The sequence below is a fragment of the Vanrija albida genome (genome assembly GCF_041260175.1).
Source record: "Vanrija albida strain AlHP1 chromosome Unknown contig_7, whole genome shotgun sequence".
Taxonomy (NCBI): Eukaryota; Fungi; Basidiomycota; class Tremellomycetes; order Trichosporonales; family Trichosporonaceae; genus Vanrija; species Vanrija albida.
The window spans coordinates 1,846,484-1,860,468 of NW_027191426.1; the positions used below are offsets into that span (position 1 = coordinate 1,846,484).

Below are 13,985 nucleotides of genomic sequence, written 5' to 3' on the forward strand. Positions count from 1 at the left end.
CCAAGCCAAAGCCTTGTGCCAGCCAGTGGCTCCACTTTTGCCCAGTCTAAAACAAATCCCTCATACAAAAGTGGTCCAATAGACTTTACCCAAAGTGTTATGCGAGAATGCGGCTCGATCGTTGATGCAACGCTGTAACAATGCTTGGCGGGGCGGGGCGGTAGAGGCAAGGCGGGCCCAAAGTGCTGCCTGCCTGTTGTTGCCGCCCGCGCGCTCTCGCCAAGACATTTCCCATCCTGGCTCGTGGCCCCCCCGCGCCCCTGCACCCCTGTACCACGAGTTTGCACCGCCTCCTCCACACTTTGCACCCATCACTGTATGGTGCATCCTTCACCGTAGCGCGCAACTTGGCACCACTGTAGCACTGCACGCACTGCACCACACCCAGACCCCACCCAACACACGTCCTCTGTACATCAACACGGTCACGGTTCCAACATCTCTCTTTCTCTCTCTGCTACATCAACCTTCCCCCCGCTTCCCTCCCCCCGCTTCCCTCCCCCCACCCCCCCATCACTCTCATTCCTGTCAAACACTCACAACCCACCTTCCCTCCCTTCCTTTTACTCAAGTGGCGAGCGCACCGCACAACAGCAACTGGCAGCAGCAGCATCAACAACACCTTGAACGTCGACACCGCCGCCGCCGCAGCCAGTAGCGTAGTACGCAGCCGCCCACAATGCCTTCCCCACCCGTAATCGTTACAACCGACCTAGACGGGCCACCCCCCGCACCGGCGACTGCATCGCCTTCCACCCCCTCAAGACATCGTCGCCAACAGTCCGAGGTCAGCGACCCAGGCCACCTGTCGCCTGCCCACGCTACCGGCGGCCAGTTCACGGCCTCGCCCGCCCCTAGCGCGTCGACCGTTCTCACCCCGCCCTCGCCCACCTTGACCACCACGTCGAGCGTCCACTTCAACGAAGAGTTACCCACCCCCAACTCCGAGGTCGGTGCCACTGTCGCCCGCGTCGCGGGCGACGGTGAGCTCCTCACCCCTATTGGCGAGAACGACTCCAAGGACCCTTCGACCCCCAACCACAAGAAGAACTGGAGCGTCGGCACCTGGTCGTCGGGCCCCGGCGGCGACCTTACGCCCAGCGTCACCAACGACACCAAGGTCGACAAAAAGGACAAGAAGGAAAAGAAGGAGAAGAAGAATGAGCCTCCCGAGTATGCCCACCTCGACCCCTCAAAGGACACGACCGACCCCACCCCGTTCCGTGAGAAGCCGTCGACCCTTGCGACGCTCGTCGACCCCAAGTCGCTCGATGAGCTCGAGAAGATTGGCGGTGTCAGCGGTCTGCTCGAGGGCCTGGGTGTCGACCCGTCAAAGGGTCTGAACACTGGCCCCGTCTCCGGCCACCCGGAGCACGATGGCGGTGCGCCCCGCTCTTCTGGCGAGCTGCCTGCGGGTGGCGGTGCCCAGTACCGCGCCAGCCTTGACGATAGGCGCAAGGTGTACGGACGCAATGACCTTCCCGAGCGTAAGAGCAAGAGCTTTTTGCGCCTCATGTGGGAAGCTTTCCAGGATAAGATTCTCGTGAGTGATGCTTGGCGTCTTGGTATCGCTCGGTTCGCTCACACTCGCGTTACAGATTCTCCTTACCATTGTCGCTATCATTTCGCTTGCGCTTGGACTCTACCAAGACTTGAGGAAGGACGGCCACGAGCGCTTCCACGACGAGGGCTGCCCGCCCGAGGGATGTGAGATGCCCAAGGTCGACTGGGTCGAGGGTGTCGCCATCTGTGTCGCTATTATCATTGTCGTCCTCGTCGGCTCGGTCAACGACTGGCAGAAGGAGCGTCAGTTCAAGAAGCTCAATGCCAAGCGCGACGATCGTACGGTCAAGGTCATTCGCGGCGGCAACGAAATGGTCATCAATGTGCAGGAGCTTGTCGTCGGTGACATTGCCATTGTCGAGCCGGGAGAGGTTGTCCCTGTCGACGGTGTCTTTGTCCGCGGTCACGGTGTCCGTTGCGACGAATCGGCCGCCACTGGTGAATCCGACACGATCAAGAAGTCGACCTATGACGAGTGCATTGCTGAGCGCGCCAAGCTCGGCGAAGGCCAGCACCTCAAGACGGACTGTTTCATGCTCTCGGGTTCCAAGGTCCTCGACGGTGTTGGCGAGTATGTCGTTATTGCCGTCGGCACCACGTCTTTCAACGGTCGTATCATGATGGCCATGCGCACCGACACGGAATCTACTCCCCTCCAGCTCAAGCTGAACCACCTTGCCGGCCTTATTGCGTGGTTCGGTGGTATCTCGGGTATCCTTCTGTTTGTGGCCCTCATGATCCGCTTCTTCGTTCAACTCAAGAGCCTGAAGAACCCCTACAATGATAGCATTCCCGCCTCGCCCAACGACAAGGCCAACGTGTTCATCAACATTCTCGTCATTTCGTTCACCCTCGTCGTCGTCGCAGTGCCCGAAGGTCTTCCCCTTGCGGTCACCCTCGCATTGGCCTTTGCTACGAAACGCATGACGCAGCAAAACCTCCTGGTCCGAGTGCTGGGCGCGTGTGAGACCATGGGCCACGCCACGGTCGTGTGCACAGACAAGACGGGTACCCTTACGCAAAACGTCATGAGCATTGTCGCTGGCTCGCTCGGCGTCCACGGCAAGTTTGTGGCCAACATGAAGGACAACATTGAGCGATCCATTGCCGACAACGAGGACCACGACTCGGCCGACTTCTCGTTCGACATGAGCGAGATGAACGAGGTTGCTTCTCCCGAGCTCAAGACGCTGTTCAACGAGGCCATCTGTGTCAACTCTACCGCTTTCGAGGACAAGATTGACGGCGAGGAGCAGTTTGTCGGCTCCAAGACTGAGACTGCTCTTCTCCGCTTTGCCAAGGAGCTCGGCTGGGAGAACTACAAGAAGGTCCGCGAGTCTGCTACGCTTGTGCAGATGATTCCCTTCTCGTCCGAGCTCAAGGCCATGGGTGTCGTCGTCAAGACTACCGCCGGCAAGTACCGCCTGTACATCAAGGGCGCTTCCGAGGTTCTCGCCAAGAAGTGCACTCGCTACGTTGTCGTCAACCCCACTACCGTCCCTGGCGTTGAGACCGCGGCGTTTGACGACGCGGCGACCAACAACATTTCCAAGACCATCATCTTCTACGCCGACCAGACCCTCCGTACCCTTGCTCTCGGCTACCGCGAGTTCGAGTCGTGGCCCCCCAAGGGCACCCCCGCGGACACTGCCGACGACCAGGTTCCCTTCAACATTTTGGCCCGCGACCTGACTCTGATCGCTATCGTCGGTATCGAGGACCCGCTGCGCCCTGGTGTTACTCAGGCCGTCGCCGAGTGCCAGCATGCCGGTGTCGGTGTCAAGATGGTTACCGGTGACAACGTCCTTACTGCCCGTTCGATTGCCCGCCAGTGTGGCATCTTCACCCCCGGCGGCATTGTCATGGAGGGCCCCGTCTTCCGCAAGCTTTCCGACGCCGACCGCCTCGAAATCTCGCCCCGCCTTCAGATCCTGGCCCGTTCGTCGCCCGAAGACAAGAAGCTCCTTGTTCGTACGCTCAAGTCTATGGGCGAGGTTGTCGGTGTCACTGGTGACGGTACCAACGACGGTCCTGCGCTTAAGCTCGCCAATGTCGGTTTTGCCATGGGTATCGCTGGTACCGAGGTCGCCAAGGAGGCTTCGGACATTATCCTCATGGACGACTCGTTCTCCAACATTGTCGTGGCTGTCATGTGGGGCCGCTGTGTCAACGACGCTGTCAAGAAGTTCCTCCAGTTCCAGCTCTCGGTCAACGTCACTGCCGTCCTCATCACCTTCATCTCTGCCGTCTCTTCGGAAAAGGAGTCGTCGGTTCTCACTGCCGTCCAGCTGCTCTGGGTCAACCTCATCATGGACACGTTCGCCGCTCTTGCGCTTGCTACCGACCCGGCCACGCGCAAGTCGCTCGACCGCCCTCCTGAGAAGAAGAACGCGCCGCTGATCAACGTCGACATGATCAAGATGATCATCATCCAGGCCATCTACCAGGTGATCCTCTGTCTTGTCCTCCACTTCCGTGGCCACCAGATCCTCAACCTCAACCACACGCCCCGCAACGATGCCCGCCTCCGCGCTCTCGTCTTCAACTGCTTCGTCTTCTGCCAGATTTTCAACATGATCAACTGCCGTCGTCTGGACCGCAAGTTCAACATTTTCGAGGGCATGTTCAAGAACATTTGGTTCATGTCCATCCTCGCCATCATGATTGGCGGCCAGATCCTCATCATGTTTGTTGGTGGAGCCGCGTTCCAGGTCACGCGCATCACTCCCGCCCACTGGGGTATCTCGATCATCTCTGGCTTCATGTCGATCCCCATTGGTGCCATTGTGCGCATCCTCCCGACGAGGCCGTTCGAGAAGCTCCTGATCGCTATGAAGGTCTACCCCGACCCGTCCAAGATTGCGCTCATCGACCCCGAGGACGTTGACGACGACGAGTCGGATGACGGATACACGTACAACCCTACGCTCGAGAAGGTCCGCGACAATCTCGCCACGTACGCTCGCTTCCGCGGTGGCCGTATCCGCGCCGCGGCTGTCGCCAAGGGATCTAGCTACAAGGCCATGAAGAAGGAGGGTGTTCACCTCCAGAACCTCATGGCGATGATCCCCGCGCTCGTCGGTGGTGCGATTGGTGCCGGTGGCACCTGGGTTGCGCAGGCCAACCCTGGCGGCCTCGCCAACCCTGCTGCGCAGGAGCCGAGCCGCTCGACTGCCGAGCTTTTCGCCGGCCGCGTCCAGCTGCACCCGGACACGGACCCGAGCGACCCGCTGTACGCCAAGTTTGGCCTCGAGCCGCCTTCGCCCTCGGGCTACACTGCGCCCAAGACGCCCCTTGCCTCCGTTTCGCCCTCGCCTGTTTAATGGCAGGGCCTAGACTGTCCCGTCTCGCCGCCTGTCTCGTGCCATAATGTATATTGCCTTCTATACACGAGGCGCGCAGTTGTCCGCCACATAGAGTTTTGAGAAGGATGATGAAGATGCACTGCATGATGAAGCCGTGGGGGGGGGGTCTAGATTAGGTGTTGAACCGCGCTGCGGCGGGGACTAGGAGGGAGTCGGAGGTCGTGGCGGCGACTAGTAGTCGAAGGTCGCAGCGCGACTAGTAGTCGAACGTCTCACGCTCGACGCCGTACACGTCCTTGGCAACGGACCACCACTTGCCCTGCTCTCCGCCGACGCACCAGCGGCCGGCGAACTCGAGCTCGAGGGGGTGGATGCGCTTGCCAACAACGACGACGGAGTGGAGGGGCGCGCCGAATTCCTCCTCGTCGAGGGCCTCGAGCTCGGCCAAAGTGCCGGCAATGATGCGCTGCGTCGCCGTGCCGATGCGGCTGAGGGACATGGCAAGCGTGCGCTCGGGGTCGAGGAAGCGGGGCGCGGCGGCGGCGGCGGCGAGGGTCGCGGCCGCGTCCTCGTCGTCGCTGTCGACGTCGGGGTTGCGCCGTTTTGTCTCGGTGAGAAGCATCTGCTTGAAGGCCTGGTACGGGTTCATGAAGCGGGGGGGTTCGTAGATGAGCCGGCCGCTAGGCGAGTCGGCGAGCGTCAGCGAGCCGTCGCGGCCTTCAGGGGTGGCCACAAGGCCCACCCCGCAGCCTCGGGCCTTCGGCCCTCGGCCCACTCACCGCGCCATATTCTCCTCGCTCTGCTCGCGCACCTTAATATCCAGCAGCACGAGCGTGTGCATCCCGAACCTGAGGTTCTCCTCGAGCCGGTCATACCAGCTGTCGGGCGTCCAGCTCTCCGTATAGAACGGCAGGCTGATGCTCTGGCCAAAGTTGTACATCTGCAGGCCGGTGCTTCCGAGCGCCGTCATGATGCTCGCGTTGTGGATCGTCTGCGTGGGCACGCCGCGCGCGTCCGCGCGCAGGAGGAGGTCGGTGTGCGTCGTTGCGCCGAGCGGGTCGCCGACGACGAGGAAGGCGATGTCCTTCGTCTGGGCGTCGGCGAGGATCGCGTCGGCCTCGAGCTCGACGGTCTCGCGCGTGGCCGTTATGACGGGGCGGCCGTAGAACTCTTCCTGCGTTCGTCAGCCGAGCGGAGCGAGGCGCGCGGGCGCTGGGGGGAATGGGCAGCTACGACTGCGACACCCACAAGCCTCTCCTTCTCGACCATCAGGATCGAGGTGTACGCCTCGAGGTACACCCGCTCGCATTTCCGCACCGCCTCGAGGCCCTTGACGGTGATGTCCTTTTCGTCGCTGAGGCCGAGGCCGATAACGTAGAGCATGGTGTGGGGGAGGGGGGTTGAGCGAGATGTTGTTGGTGGAGGAGGGTCGAGCTTGCAACTTGGGATTGACCTTGCGACCTTGCAACTTTTGCCCCGCGCCACGTGCCTTCCGCGTGGGCCTCCTTGCAGTTACGCCGCCGCCCAAAAACCAAAAACTTAAGCCTAGTATGGGGCTCGAACCCATGACATTTTGATATCTTAGTAGTAAGAGTCAAACTATCTACCGACTGATATAACCAGGCTGTGTGGATTTGTTGGAGATTTCGGAGGGCGGTTGTACTTGAGTGCGTGGGGAGGGGGGCGGGAACTGACCACTTCGACCACTTCGTCCTGCTTCGCTTACGGCGACTGCTGGCCATAAACAGCCTATTCAGCGCGCGACATGCATGCGAAGTGTCTCCAGATCGCGCTCTGCTAGGCATATGGGGCAAGGCTGCTCGCTCACCGCGTATGGCATAACACAGCCCGCCGCCACCAGATCTGCTTCACGGTGTGTACAGTTGCCACCGCCATTGCATTGGCATTCATGGGGACGAGCCCGCCCCACCGTAAGCATCCTCGAAACCCCTCCCCTTCATATGCTTGAGAAGCGACACCAGTGACGCCGGAGCATGCCCTCTGCGTTATCACGACCGACGACAGACCCTAGCGTTATCAGCGGGACGCCGGGCCCACCGCGCCGTTATCCTAGATAGGCATGACCATGGCGGCGGCACAAACACACGCGACGCGACACACTCCCGGGCGTCTGTGTGAAGGCGCCACGGCCGCGGGCGGGTAAAGCAACGCGCCCGGCGGCAGCGCCGACGCGGATGTGGTCGCGCCCCCGGGTGGGGGGGGGGGGGGGGCGCGGGACACACCCCCGCTACACGACCGTGGCATGTGATGTGCCCCGCCTCGAGGCGCGTTGTGTGCCAAGTACCGGCCGGCGAGTGGCGGGTGGAGCCATCAGGTGGTCACGCCCGCGGGCCCCGGGGCACATTTCCGTGTGTACCGCCGGGCGCTGGGCGACGAAGGCGGGGGGCGACTGTCCCTCCCAGCGGTGTATGTGCATGTGCTCCTCGTTGCATGGCCCGACCCCAACGGCCACCGGCACAAGTGTGGAGTAGGTTAGGCCGGGGGTGCGCGTGATCCGTGGAATGCCGACTGATCCACACAAACAGTGACTCACAACATCGACGAGGGGCAGCGACCAACCAGCCAGCCCACACATCCCCATGCATGCATCCTCCCCTGCCTCGTATCGACTCGCATACGCATACACGCAGATATGCATGCGGGCAGCGGGCAAGCGGCGGGCAGCGATATCAGCGTGCGGGCAGCGGCTTGCCCGCGTTGATAGTGGGGGGAGCCAGTGAGATGTGGCCGAGTGTGTCGCAGAGTGACGCTGCATAGTGGGGCCAGCTGCATGCCGTTTCGCATGCCATGCACTCACGCCCGCCCACACGCACGCCGCGCCGCGGCGCGCCCGCGCGCGCCTGCCTGCGACTGCGCCGGGGGCCACAACCGACAGGAACAGCGTATCTCGGCGCGGGCAACACTACCGCTCGGGCAAGATTGTGGGGGCGGCGGCGAGTGGCAACCCGCGTCATTGTGGCAATCACAGCAGGCGTCACCCACCCGCCGGCCGCGCGATGCTTATAACGGATCGGGGTTGCGGCTCGCTCTCCCACACCAGCACCGCCCAGCACCAAGCAACACCACCAGCTAGCCCAGCCCCGGCCGCAACTAGCCTAGCACAGTACCACCCAGCCACCCCCACCCCCCACCCCCCACCCCGTGCCAATGGCCCCAATCGCCACCTCGACCCACCAGCCGGCGGCGGCGCCGACGCCCGCCTCGCTCAAGGCCACCCCCGCGGCCGACGCGTCGCCCGTCGCCGGCCGCTCCAACGAGCAGTTCTGGAAGTCGGCCAACGACAAGCTCATCGGCTTTGGCGGCGGCTGGATGCCCGTCCGCATCGTCAAGGCCAAGGGCACTGTGCTCTACGTGAGTGGCGCGGCTAGTCCCGAGTCCCAACTGACACGCGCAGGACGAGAAGGGCAACCGCCTGCTCGACTGGACGTCGGGCCAGATGTCCTCGCTCCTGGGCCACGGCCACCCCGAGATCGTCGAGACCGTCACCAAGTATGTCACCAACCTCGACCACCTGTTCTCGCCCATGGTCTCGGACCCGGTGCTCGACCTGGCCGAGCGGCTCACGGCCATGCTCCCTCCGGGGCTGGACAAGTGCCTCTTCCTCAGCACGGGCTCCGAGACGAACGAGGCCGCGCTCAAGATGGCAAAGATGTACACTGGCGGCTTTGAGATCGTGTCCCTCTCGGCCTCGTACCACGGCATGACGCACGGCGCCGGCGCCGCGACCTTCACCGTCGGGCGCAAGGGCTACGGGCCGCAGGTGCCGGGCAACTTCACCCTGCCGGTCCCGTACGCGTACCGCTCGCCGTTCCGCCACCCCGACGGCAGCTACGACTGGAAGACCGAGCTCGACTACGGGTGGGACCTGATCGACAGGCAGAGCACGGGCAGCCTGGCGGCGTGCCTCGTCGAGCCGATCGTCAGCACCGGAGGGATCATCCCCCTTCCGGACGGATACCTCACCGCGCTCAAGGAGCACTGCCGCCAGCGCGGCATGCTGCTCATCATGGACGAGGCGCAGACGGGCATGGCGCGCACGGGCGACATGTTTGGGTTCGAGCACGAGGGCGTCGTCCCCGACATCCTCACGCTCTCCAAGACGCTCGGGTGCGGCCTGCCCCTCGGCGCGACGATCACGTCCAACGAGATCGAGAGCGTCGTCCGCAAGCGCGGCTTCTTCTACCTCACGACGCACCTCAACGACCCGCTGGTGTGTGCCGTCGGCGCAAAGGTGTGCGACATCGTCGTGCGCGAGGACATGCCGCGCCAGGCGCGCGAGAAGGGCGCCCTCCTCCGCGCAGGCCTGCTCCGCCTCCAGGAAAAGTACCCGCAGTACATTGGCGACGTGCGCGGCCGCGGCCTGCTGCAGGGCATCGAGATCATCTCGGACGCGAAGACCAAGGCGCCGGGCTCAAAGCTCGGCGCGGCGGTCGCGGACCGCTGCATGGAGCTCGGGCTCAGCTGCAACATCGTGTCGCTGCCCGCGCTCTCGGGTGTGTTCCGCCTCGCGCCCCCCGTGACCATTACGCCTGAGGAGATTGAGGAGGGCCTGCAGATCATGGACCGCGCGTTCGCCGAGTGCATCGACAAGCTTTAAGGAAGTGGTCAGAAGGACGATGTAGATACTATTCTGGGGTTTTACTGTACGCATGTGATGAACGTGTTCTGGCGGTGGATGCGGATGCGGAGGTTGGGGCTGGGTGGTATGTGAGTTTGTCGTGGGAAGTGGCGTGTGCTGGCAGTGCGCAGCGGTTGTGGATGCCGCTGCGCAGACAGCAATCAGCCTCTCCCGCGGCTTGGGCCATACCAAGCCGTGCATGTGCATGACGCAGCAGTGTTCTATGCTCAATGGAGAGGCTTCCACAATCCGCTGGGCAACCTAAAAACAGCCAGCGGCAACCCGCAAAACAAACGTTCCGATGCCACATTGGGCCGAGCTGCCAGCCGCCAGGCCAGCCGGGACGATCCACTCCCGGACTGGAATGGCCCACTCCCTCGCCCACTTGCATCGCACCGCCACCATCGCCCACACCCCACCCATTGACACCCACCCGCAGCCGTCGCAATAGTTACCGGGGTAGTCGGGCGGGAAGCGTGCTGTGCGCAGCTGTTGCAGGCAGCGACGTGGCCGCGGCCTCGCTCCCACGTGTACGAGTCGGCGGGGGTGCGCGGGGGTCGGGCGTGGTGCCCGCTGTGGCTGGCGCAGATGGGTTGGCGCTCGCCGCACGGGCGGGCCTAGTTCTCATCTACGATGCTTGCGGAATCCATGCAGCGAGGATGCGGGGAGGTCGGCGGTCGGCCGTCGTCGAGCCAGCCGCAGCCTCCACGCGACGACGGCCACACCCCCCCAGCGGGCATCATTATGCATCACTCCCGCGCTGACAGCATCGCCCAAACACCTCAGCCCGTCGTGCACTGTGGCGCCCGCAGCAGCGGTACCCACAGCACGGGGAGCGCCGGTCGAGCTCGCGGCCCGACCGGCAGAGAAGAGTAATTGTGCCTGGGAGCGACAGGTCCTGGCATGCCGGTATCGCTCATGTCGGGACGGGTGTGGTGTCATCTGTCGTTGCGTTGCGATGAACGGCGCGCAGCGGCATCCGCAGCCGCCGCCGGCGTCTCACGTTTGTTTGGCGTTTCGTTGACGACGAGGCGCCGTCAGACCCAATGTCCGCCGCCCCTCCGTATCCATGGTCCGTGTCGTAACGGCCCGCTCATGCACCGTTCTCATGTCGCAGGTCCCAACCTTCCTCTCTGGCAACGCGAGGCGGCGAAGGCCTCCGAGGCAATCATCCGTCCAGCGTCCAGGTTCCCGCTCACGTCACTGACGAGAGATCCATTCCTCGCAGCGTCGAGCACGATAGCTGGCAACCGTTTCGAGGGCCACCGCCTCGCCGCAACGGGCAGAGGTATATAACCCCCCCCCCTCCCCCTCCCCCCCTCTCCAAGTCCAACAAGAACCACAATGCTAGTAGTGGCAGCGCACTTCGCCGCCCTCGCCGCGCTGGCGCAGGCCGCTGCACCAGGCGGCCGCACGATCAACATTGTAAACTCGTGCCCGTACCCCGTGTACCCTGCGCTCAGCGACGGCCCGGCCCCTCCCGCCGCGAATGGCCACCTCGACACGGGCAACAACGCCAACGGCTTCGAGCTCAAGGTCGGCGCCACGCTCCGCGTCTCGCCGCCCACCAACTGGGCTGGCCGGATCTGGGCGCGGACCGTCTGCTCTGGGGACGGCGGGTTCAAGTGCGCCACGGGCGACTGTGGCACCGGCAAGGTCGAGTGGTGAGGCGGTTCCTCTTCGCAGCAGCTGACGTTAGCGACAATGCCCAGTCGCCGAAGGGCGCGTCGTTCGCCCAGTTCCTCCTCGACCACAACGGCCAGGGCCACGACTACTACTACGTCTCGCATGAGAATGGCAAGTCGCTGCCACTGCTCGCCACTGACGCGCAGGCTTCAACGTCCCCATCCTCATCGGCGGGTACCAGGCCACCGGGCGCGCGTACTGCCCCACCACTGGGTGCGACAAGAGCGCGAATGCCCTCTGCCCGAAGGAGGCGCGCGAGGCGTTCGTCAACGGCGAGAACTATGGCTGCTCGAACTGCAACGACGAGTTCGGCGCCTTCTGGGACGCGACGTGCCCCGAAGTCAAGAAGAGCGCAAAGGACAGCGCATACAAGGCGCAGCGGTGCACCATCAACACGGCCAACGTCGACAAGATGAACGTGTACACTGTTACCTTCTGCCCCCGCCTCTCCAACTTCAACGGCACGACGGCCGACGCCAGCACGGCGTTCGACAACGACAAGGCGAGCTGCGCGCAGGGAGTGTCGCCCGGCGGCGAGCCGGCCCAGGCCACCTTCGCCCCGGCGCCTACGGGCAAGGACGGCGCGAACGGCGTGAACGGCGCCGACGGCGCTGCCGGCGAGAACGGCCAGGACGGGGGCAACGGCGCCGACGCGGCCAAGCGCAGCGTTAAGCGCTCGGTGTGGAGCCCGCGCTCGTGGTTCGCCCGCCAGGACGCGCCTGACCCGGCTGCTGACCCCAGCGGCGGTGGCGGCGGTGGTGGCGGTGAGAGCAGCGGTGGTGGTGACAGCGGCGGTGGTGGCAGCCAGGAGGCGGCCCCCGCCTCCTCGGAGGCTCCTCCCGCCGAGGCGTCGTCTGCTCCTGCCGAGGCGTCATCTGCTCCTGCCGAGGCCTCGTCTGCTCCCCCCGCCGAGGCGTCTGCTCCCGCCACTGACGGCCAGGACGGCGAGAAGGGTGCCGATGGCAAGGACGGCGCCGCCGACCCCGCCGCGGACCCCAGCAACTCGGGCGGCGACGCCGGCAAGGACGGCCAGGACGGCCAGGACGGCCAGGACGGCAAGGACGGCGCCGCGGACCCCGCCGCGGACCCCAGCAACTCGGGCGGCGACGCCGGCAAGGACGGCGCCGATGGCAAGGACGGTGCCGGCGCTGCCGACCCCGCCGCGGACCCGGGTAACTCGGGTGGCGGCGGCAGCGGCGCCAACGCCGGCGGTGGTGGCAGCGGCAGTGGCGGCGGCGTGACGGAGACCATCCCGCCCTACCCCACGCCGACGAGCGCGCCGGCCAACTCGACCACCTCGGCCTCCAAGAAGAAGAAGCCCAAGACGATCACAAAGTGGAAGACCCTCACCAAGACCCAGGTCGTGACGGAGACCGAGATCCAGACGCAGACCGACACCGAGACGGAGACTGAGACGGAGACCAAGACCAAGACCAAGACCAAGACCAAGACCGTGTACCGCAAGAAGCCGAAGCCGACGGGCAAGGGCGATGGCAAGGGCAAGGACGGCGACAAGGGCACGGACGGCAAGGATGGCGCGGCCGCCCCCAACTCTGGCGGCGGCGGCAGCGGTGCCGGTGCCAGCGCCGAGGCCGCCCCCGCGTCCAGCGCGCCGGCCGAGCAGCCGTCCGAGGGTGCTGCGGACCCCGCGGCCGATCCTAGCGGCCAGGCGGGCTCCGACGGCCAGCAGGGCAGCGACGGCCAGGGCGACGGCCAGAAGGGCGAGGACGGCAAGGACGGCAAGGACGGCCAGGACGGCGGCAACGACGCCGCGCCGCCCGCTTCGTCCGCGCCCGCCGAGTCGGCCGCGCCGGCCGAGGCGTCGGCCCCTGCCGACTCTGGCTCGTCGTCCGGCGAGTCGTCCTCCGCGCCCGACCCGGCGGCCGACCCCAGCGCCGGGCGCAGGCGCCGCCAGAACGACGAGCCCGACCCCGCGGCCGACCCTAGCGGTGCGGGCGGCGGCAGCACTGGCGGCGGCAGCGGCGGCAGCACCAACACCGGCAGCAGCGACAACAGCGGCAGCGGCGAGAAGGGCGCCGACGGGCAGAAGGGCGCCGACGGCGGGTCTGGCGGCTCCTCCAACCAGGCCGACCCCGCCGACTCGGGCAGCGGCGGCAGCGCGGCGGAGACTACGCCCGCGCAGCCTGCGCCGACCCAGGCGCCCGCTAAGGGCGCGGACGGCAAGGACGGTGCCGACGGCGCTGACGGCGCTGCGGGCAAGGACGGCGCCGACGGCGAGAAGGGCGAGGACGGCGCTGCTGGCGGCGGCGATGGCGGTGACGGCGGTGACGGCGGCGATGGTGGCGACGGCGGCGACGCCGACGAGTGCGACGCCGACCCCGAGTCCGCGTACGACGACTCCGACGACGGCGCCGACCAGCCGTGCAAGGAGGAGGAGGCGCACGCCGCGCCCTCGGCCGACGAGGCGGCGCAGGAGGCCAAGGGCAGCGACGGGGCCAAGGGAGCTGACGGGGCCGACGGCAAGAAGGGCGAGGATGGCAAGGACGGCGCCGACGTCGCGCCGGACAACTCGGCCGCCGAGCAGCCTGCGTCTGACCCCGCGGCCGACGGCGCAAAGGGCAACGACGGGGCCAAGGGCGCCGACGGGAAGGACGGCGGCAGCGGCGAGGGCGCAGCGTCCTCTGCGCCTGCGTCGTCTGCGCCGGACCCGGCCGCCGACCCCTCCTCCGGCAAGGGCTCGGACGGGCAGGCGGGCCAGGCTGGCTCTGGGAGTGCTGGCGGCGCCGGCGGCGCGGGCGGCAAGGGCGGCGGCAGTCGTTGATAGAGTTGTA

At 65.6% G+C, this 13,985-nt stretch overlaps 4 protein-coding genes and 1 non-coding gene across 5 annotated transcripts; 3 read left to right on the plus strand and 2 right to left on the minus strand.

Annotated features, from left to right (window-relative positions):
* Positions 1–679: 679 nt before the first annotated feature.
* PMC1 (plasma membrane calcium) lies at positions 680–4,886 on the plus strand (the record flags this gene model as incomplete). The annotated part of the gene is made up of 2 exons (XM_069357562.1): positions 680–1,543; positions 1,599–4,886. The coding sequence occupies 2 exons, from the start codon at positions 680–682 to the stop codon at positions 4,884–4,886; spliced, it is 4,152 nt and encodes a 1,383-aa protein (XP_069205499.1).
* A 238-nt stretch (positions 4,887–5,124) lies between these two features.
* DPH5 (diphthine synthase) lies at positions 5,125–6,251 on the minus strand (the record flags this gene model as incomplete). Its single annotated transcript, XM_069357563.1, has 3 exons — positions 5,125–5,548; positions 5,648–6,042; positions 6,117–6,251. 3 exons carry the CDS (start codon positions 6,249–6,251, stop codon positions 5,125–5,127), a joined length of 954 nt encoding a protein of 317 aa, XP_069205500.1.
* Positions 6,252–6,410: 159 nt separating this feature from the next.
* On the minus strand, positions 6,411–6,493 carry Q8F55_009195. The gene has a single exon. It is a non-coding gene; the product is annotated as a tRNA-Lys (tRNA).
* A 1,543-nt stretch (positions 6,494–8,036) lies between these two features.
* On the plus strand, positions 8,037–9,486 carry Q8F55_009196 (uncharacterized protein; the record flags this gene model as incomplete). Its single annotated transcript, XM_069357564.1, has 2 exons — positions 8,037–8,240; positions 8,284–9,486. 2 exons carry the CDS (start codon positions 8,037–8,039, stop codon positions 9,484–9,486), a joined length of 1,407 nt encoding a protein of 468 aa, XP_069205501.1.
* A 1,365-nt stretch (positions 9,487–10,851) lies between these two features.
* On the plus strand, positions 10,852–13,975 carry Q8F55_009197 (uncharacterized protein; the record flags this gene model as incomplete). Its single annotated transcript, XM_069357565.1, has 3 exons — positions 10,852–11,171; positions 11,207–11,288; positions 11,375–13,975. 3 exons carry the CDS (start codon positions 10,852–10,854, stop codon positions 13,973–13,975), a joined length of 3,003 nt encoding a protein of 1,000 aa, XP_069205502.1.
* Positions 13,976–13,985: the final 10 nt, after the last annotated feature.